Genomic DNA, 7,297 nt, shown 5'->3' with positions numbered 1-7,297 from the left:
AGAATCTGAGCTATATCTGGTCAAACTGTGAGGGGTCAGTGCATACTTCTTATGAGATAGCTTTGTTGTATAGAGATGCAAAAAGTAAATCAGAGGCATGGAGAGTTGATCAACAGGCCATCTGTTGTAAACGTGTCATATCATGCACTGGTAAAGTCCTAAGCNTGACTTTAAAACTTGGATCCAATTTCAAGGGGCTCACGATAAGNGGGAAATCTCTGAGTTAACTGACCATGTAAAACCTGAATGCAACACCTGACATGGGAACGTTCTCATGACCAATTAGCCATGTGATTGACACTCCATAATATGCCCAAGTTCAGTTTTGTTTTCAGATGTCTGGTTCTGTAATGTAAACAGCTTCCAGAATATTCTCTCTAGGACATACTTTTGGAGCCTGTGGTTAGAAACTGTTCAGTCAGGACGGCTTAACCTCCACCTCCTATTTACAGGTTTCATTTAACAGCCACAAAAGCTGTTTTGTTGCAATTAAAATATTTAATTAAAATACAGCACCTGATTTGTGGTTGTTACACAACTGAATAAAAACCCTACACAATAAAATGTTTACATCTTCCTTTCATTCTAATAAAACAGATTACTATCCCCTCAAAACAAAACAAAAAACCTTTATAGTTTTAAACCTGATCATCCTATTTCATAATTGCCAAGACTTTGTTTCTAGTGGTCTTCTTGAAACGCACCTTGACACCTGGCCTGAAGGAGGAGTAAGGCACGTGTGGAGATTACGGTGAGAACGGGCAGGTAGCCCCGGATGCCTGGTCCGGTGCCCTGCATGGCCCTGCCTGGCAAGTCAGCCCTGGTACAACAGTGGTACTCTGAAGCTCGTTTCCAGTCTGGTGGCTCCATCTCTGAGTTCAATACTGAAAGCATATTAAAGGAAGATGCACTTCTAAAAAGATGAGCTTTTCAAAAGGCTCCATCATGAGCCTAGGCTGGCCAAAGCTGCCAGCATCCATGGGTGTGCTGAACAGCTTTTCTGAAGGGACTGTACTTGGGGGACAGCCCAGAAATTGGACTGCTAAGGTAGACAGCCCAGGCCACGATGACCGCTTCAGGTTCCAGTAGGTAAGTGGGTCACAGCTGTGTTCCAGCACCTCTTCCTCCAAATATGCAAGCACCATGTCTTCAGGTAACTTCTCTCTCTGATCACTCTTTATCCTTGTTATCTGTGCGAGTGACCACAGGCTCTCCTCTGTGCCAGTGTCTTTAAGTGGGGACCCTGAGTCACAGCCATTGGAGGTGTCAGTATCCTCTGAGGTAGAATTCAGTATTTCTAGCTCCCTGATTAAGTTTTGCCTGTACTGCTTTGCCTCCTCCTCTGTGAACAGGGAAGCTTTGTAGCGAGGGTCCAGCAGTGTGGCAAAGATGTACCTGGGGTCATGGAGGGTGGCAGACAGGCAGCTTGCCATGGCTTCCTTCAGGGACTTAAGCATGGTGTCAATGCCCATGGTCTCCCCAAACAGCATCTCCACCTTCCTGCTGAGGATGTGGATAATGGGGATGACCTGGCTCAGCGTGGACATGTGGGCACTCATCTCTCGGCTTGCAGCATCAAANGGTCTCAGCACATGGCACACAGACTACATGACCTTCCACTGGTCACAGCTGATCAATTCTCTAAAGTTACACTCAATGGATACCTCATTGACTGCCCTCTTCTGCTCAATCAGACGTTCAAGCATGTGGAACGATGTGCTCCACTTAGACGGTNCATCCTGGATCAGCTGGTGCTGTGGCAGCTTGTACTCTTTCTGCAGTTCTGCTAACTTCTCTCTTGCTCTGGGTGACCCATGGACCCGCTCACACAGCTTCTGGGCAATACTCAGTAAGTTCTGCACCATCCTCTGGCTCTTGATAGCCTCACTCACAATCAGATTCACTGTGTGACTGAAGCACTGCACACTTGAGTGTTCACCCTCACTCAGCATCTTCCCTATGCTTGGATTGTCAGTGACAGAGATGCCAATCTGAAGGCCAATGGAAGTCACCTAGGCTTCCCACCAACACTCCAGCTGCTTCTGAATGCTATTTCCACTATAGCCACAGTCCATCTGTGACACATCTAAAAGTGCTGAGCAAAGGTGGTCCTCACAATGTGGTCGGACAGCGGATGCAAAGGTGACCCAGTGAGCTGTAAGGGTCAGGTATTCAGGACTCTGGCTACTCATCCATATTCTAGAGGTGAAGTGAACCACACCACTCTCAGCTTCCTTCAGATGTGACATAATTACCTGTTTCACATTGTCATACATACCTGGGATAGCTGTTCTAGAGAAGTAGGAAGGGGAGGGTAAAGAGTACTGAGGTTTCAAGTATTCGAGCAGCCTGTTAAAGCCAACGTTGTCGACAAGGGAGTATGGCTGAAGGTCAAGTGCAATCATTTCAGCTATGAGACTTGTGATTTTTTTGGCAACTGCATGAGAGTCATAGAACTTCTCTGTGGAGTCACGGAAAGAGGAAGGCCCTGAGAGCTCTATGTCCAGAGGCCTCCGGCTGCCTGGAGAATGGGGCAGAGTGGCCTCTGAGATGGCATTCTTGAGTACATGGCCATGGAACCGCTGCAGATGTCTCAGGAGACAGCTGGTGCCCAGGTTAGTNGGCTTCTTGCCCCTGCTGATGGTCCGGCCACAGTGCAGGCACACCACCTTTGTTGAGTCTGCTGAACAAATAGAAAAGTGATTCCACAGCTTTGAGGTCTTCTTGCTATTAGTAGGAAACACACCNTGATGGTTTTTTCTTACCACTGCTGGCAAGTCAGTTAATTTGGAGGAGCTTTCTGCAGAAGCCAAAGTGGCATATGGAGAGTTTGCCAAACTTGCACCCAGAAAGTCCTTCTGGTTCCCAACCACCTCAGGGTGACATCTGTACAGGTGTCGCATCAAACAACTGGTGCCAACATCTCCCTTCTTCCCCCGACTAACAATGCAGCTACAGTACCGGCACACTGCTGTGAGACTGTCCATGGGGGCCAGGGAAAAGTGATGCCAGACTTCCGACTTCAGTCTTCTCATCACCTTCTTATTCTGCTGGAAGACAGTGCCTGATTCAAACCTTGGATTTACCATGTCTGCTGGCTGCTTCTCTGGAGAGGACACTACAGAGGCCTCCCCCAAGTCATCAGAGGATGACAACATGGACACATCTTCCCGGGACACATCCCCAGGATTAGTGTGTGATGACAGGTCCTCAGGAAGCCTGTCTGGGGATGAGGAGGCAGAAGGCGACTCTTTGACTTGTTTGCCTGGAGACAATGATGCGGGGTTGAGATCCCCTTCTGGGGGCAGCAGGGCAGGCAGCAGGGTTGGGGGCAGAGGGTACAATGGTGGGATGCCTGTTGCCCCTATTCTCCTGCAGTACAATGGAGCGATGTGCTCTCCACATGTGCCTGATGAGGCAGCTTGTGCCCAGGTCCTTCCCGTTCTTGCCTCTACTGAACTCATTCATACAGTGGACACACAGCCTTGGAGCTATCGAGGGGTGACAAGTAGAAGTGCTTCCAGACGGCTGACCTCCTCCTGGACCCAGATGTGCTTTTGGGAAGGGAAAGGTTTCTGTCTGCCATGGTTTCTGAAGTGTCGTCATAATGGAGCATGGAGAGGTTGGGGGAGGAGCCTGCCAAGGCCTCCTCTCTGCTGTACTTCTCAGTGACAGACACATCGGAGGACACCTCTTCAGAAGAGNCTCCAGTCACAGACTCTTCCACTATTTGGTCAGGGGATGGGCTCTCNGGAGCCATTTTCTGGACAAGTCTGANAGANGAGAGCACAGTGCTCAGGTCTCCCACCTCTGCAGGCTGGGGTGGAAGCAAAAGAGAGGGAGGGGAAAAGGAGGACCCTGCTGATAGACTTCCATTTTCTTGAATGAGCTTGGTGGGGTGTGCCCGCCTCACATGTCTCATGAAGCAACTTGTACTCAGGTCTTTTTCATTCTTGCCCCTGCTAAACTCTTTCATACAGTATGTGCAGATTGAACTGCTGAACTCTTTCATACAGCTTCCATGGCTAAGTTGTACAGTGTGCTACTATACTGGAAGAAGAGTGACCCATAGTCATCCTCACTCTTGGCAGGTAAAAATTGTTTTGTGCATTTGGTGTTTGACTATTATCTAAAGGAAGAATTTCTTTTGTGGTCCAATTTATTTGGCGTTCTGTAGGCTTCTTGTATGTTTATGTGCATCTCTTTCTTTAGGTTAGGTANNTTTTCTTTTATAATTTTGTTGAAGATATTTACTGGTCCTTTGACTTTGGAATCTTCACTCTCTTTTATACCTATTATCCATAGGTTTGGCCTTCTCATTGTGTCCTGGATTTCCTGGATGTTTGGGGTTAGGAGCTTTTTGCATTTTGCATTTTCTTTGATGATTGGGTCAACTTATAGTATCTTCTGAACCTGAGATTATCTCTTCTATCTCTTGTAATTCTGTTTGTGATGCTTATGAGTCCTGATTTCTTACCCTGGTTTTCTATCACCAGGGATGTCTCACTTTATGATTTCTTTATTGTTTCTATTTTCATTTTTAGATCCTGGATGGTTTTATCTAAGCTCACAGGCTTGTCTGCACCCCTGGGAGGCTAACTCTCTCGCAGCACTATGTGGGGATGGAGCCACGTGGTAGCAATCAGCTCCAGGTCAAATCATTCTGTGGCTTCTTTAGAGAGCAACATGCTTTGTGACTGAGCATCTTCATTGTCTAACATTGCTTCTCATTGCTGCAAAATAATAGAATTTTAATATTTTATAAAAATTACTTTATTTCAGCTACCTTTTTAATGATAAATAATAAAACTTACAACTTAGTAAACTGAATAAAATTTGCTTTTGTAACTATTACTATAGATGTGTAAAAACTCAAAAAAATTAGAACTTTGTCAAAGTAGAAATCATGAGTAATTACCCAAAGAAGCATTAACAGTGTCACATTATAAGAGGTGATACATGTAAACGCCTAAGACTAATGGGATTATAACAGTAACTAGTATTGTTTTGTAGATCACAGATTTAAAGATATGAAATTCTGAAGTTCATTGAGAAGCTGACAAAACCCAGTTTGAATGACCTTGGAGATGAGTTTGAGCCAGAATAGCTGAGATGAACCAGATAGACTGACTTCAAAAAGAACTAAAAAGGGTGAGCTTATTTTGAGTGAGCCTCAGAGGCTGCAAACATTCTAGAGCTAGATTAGATTGTAGGGAAGCTAGATGCTTCCAGAACTAGGCCTAAGTCAGCAGATGGAAGCAATAACCCTCTGAGACAACAATTACATCAGATGAACAAAAGTTCCTTTTACATCAAGGAAATTAAAACACCAAAAATACTGCCTAATGACATTTAGTCAATGACAATCACTTGGAACATGAAGAACTGTATTAAAGGGTCAAAGAATTAAGATATTTGAGAAGCACTGATCTATCTGAAATTCCACTACCAAAATCAACCAAGGAGAATGACAGTCTTTATGTCACTGGAGAACAATTATATGAATGTCCCCTTGCTTAAGCACTTGCTTAAGAACAAGCAAGTTAAATTAAAAACAAAAAAGTAAATAAAAAGTGTAGAAGTGAGTCTATCCCTGCCTAATACTACTTCCCAGTTTTTATATATTTGGGACCTTATATTCTGCCATCTTTAATTAGAGATTTAATAAAGCTTTTTGAAAATGATGAAGTGGAAAGAAATGTTAACATAGGCAAGAGCAAGGGATCTTGGGAGAACTTGAATACCTCAAATACCTAATTTTCTTGTTCTCTGACTACAACAGATATTCTCATCAATGCCCATCCTGAGGATCTACTCAGGAAGTCTGCATGATAGCCAAGAGAATTACCTCAAGTCTACCAGAAGTCTTGAAACATCTGGAGTTGCTCAAATAACTTAATGGTTGCAATAAAATGGAGATGCCAGTTGTGTAGTAATTTACTGGCTCCACATTTCCTATTGAGCTGTTTGTACTTTTGCACTGAATTTGGTATGTGTTTATTTTTGAATGCTAACTAGAGTTCCTTATTTCAATGAAAGCAACCACTTGATGACTGGAGACTTTGTTTCTACAACCTGACAAAAATTAGCTGAACATGCTATGAGTGATGATGGGGAACAAAGTCCTTGCATGTGCTCAAATAATACACAAAAATAAAAATAAATTCCATGTGTATTACATGTTGTTCAGTTCACAGATGGTTAAGCCATTAAAAAGACCACATTATTTTCCAAATTGCTTCACACTGAATGGAATTTATGACTCTATTTGAAAAATTACTATCTATTCTTTATATTTTAAATTGTAATTACTTCCTTTTCAATTTCTAAAACTACAATATCATTGCTTTCTTCATTTAATCCCTTAGTTTCAGTCTTGTTCCTGGTATGTTATTATGTCAAACAAATGATGAGAAAGGCAAGTAGATGAATGGCATAGCAAATTTTAGAGAATTTATGCTGTAGACATACTGGTTGCTAGATAGGTAATATATACTTCATGGACAAATGAGAGAAAGACCGATAGGAGAAAGAGTGCTCTCTCTCTCTCTCTCTCTCTCTCTCTCTCTCTCTCTCTCTCTCTCTCACACACACACACACATACACACACACACACATACACACAGAGAGAGAGAAAGAGAGAGAGAGAGAGAGAGAGAGAGAGAGAGAGAGAGAGAGAGAGAGAGAGACTACATCACTCAAAGTAAGCCATCACTTCTTAATAGGATAGAGACTTTTTTATTCTTCCTAGCTTCACATGAGAGTTCTGTTTAACTTCCAATGATTTCTTTGGTGGTTTTATACATTGCTTATTTCCTATCCATTATGATTATAAGGTTAACTTCACTGTTTTTCCAGTGTCCATTGTGGATGAAATATTCATCAAACATTTTTATTAGAAGATATGAGTTTGAGTCTATACAATGACCACTTGTTATGTACCTGGGTGATGTCAAATATGTCATTTTATTGCATGTCATGACTTTAAAAAATGATCATTACGACAGCCATTGCAGTACATTGAGCTCCATAGAGACAGCACTGGGGCAAGCGCGAGCCGGACGGGCACTGGGCGACTCTGTGCCTCGCGGAGGAAAATCAACTAAATAAACATGGGCAAAGGAGATCCTAAGAAGTCGAGAGGCAAAATGTCCTCATATGCATTCTTTGTGCAAACCTGCCGGGAGGAGCACAAGAAGAAGCACCCGGATGCTTCTGTCAACTTCTCAGAGTTCTCCAAGAAGTGCTCAGAGAGGTGGAAGACCATGTCTGCTAAAGAAAAGGGGAAATTTGAAGA

General features: G+C 43.3%; 1 protein-coding gene across 1 annotated transcript in view; it reads right to left on the bottom strand.

The window, feature by feature from the left end:
• Window positions 1-702: 702 nt before the first annotated feature.
• LOC110320158 (zinc finger BED domain-containing protein 4-like) overlaps window positions 703-7,297 on the bottom strand; it is a 40,985-nt gene continuing 34,390 nt past the window's right edge. The window contains 4 exon segments of the mRNA XM_021196059.2: window positions 703-3,366; window positions 3,368-3,481; window positions 3,483-4,011; window positions 4,014-4,122. Of these exon segments, the coding sequence (XP_021051718.1) occupies window positions 879-3,366; window positions 3,368-3,481; window positions 3,483-4,011; window positions 4,014-4,122 (3,240 nt within the window). The 3' untranslated portion in view covers window positions 703-878.

Source organism: Mus pahari, chromosome 4 (assembly GCF_900095145.1).
Source record: "Mus pahari chromosome 4, PAHARI_EIJ_v1.1, whole genome shotgun sequence".
Classification (NCBI taxonomy): Eukaryota; Metazoa; Chordata; class Mammalia; order Rodentia; family Muridae; genus Mus; species Mus pahari.
Note: the sequence above shows the minus strand (reverse complement) of the source record. Positions and strands in the feature narration are given on the sequence as shown.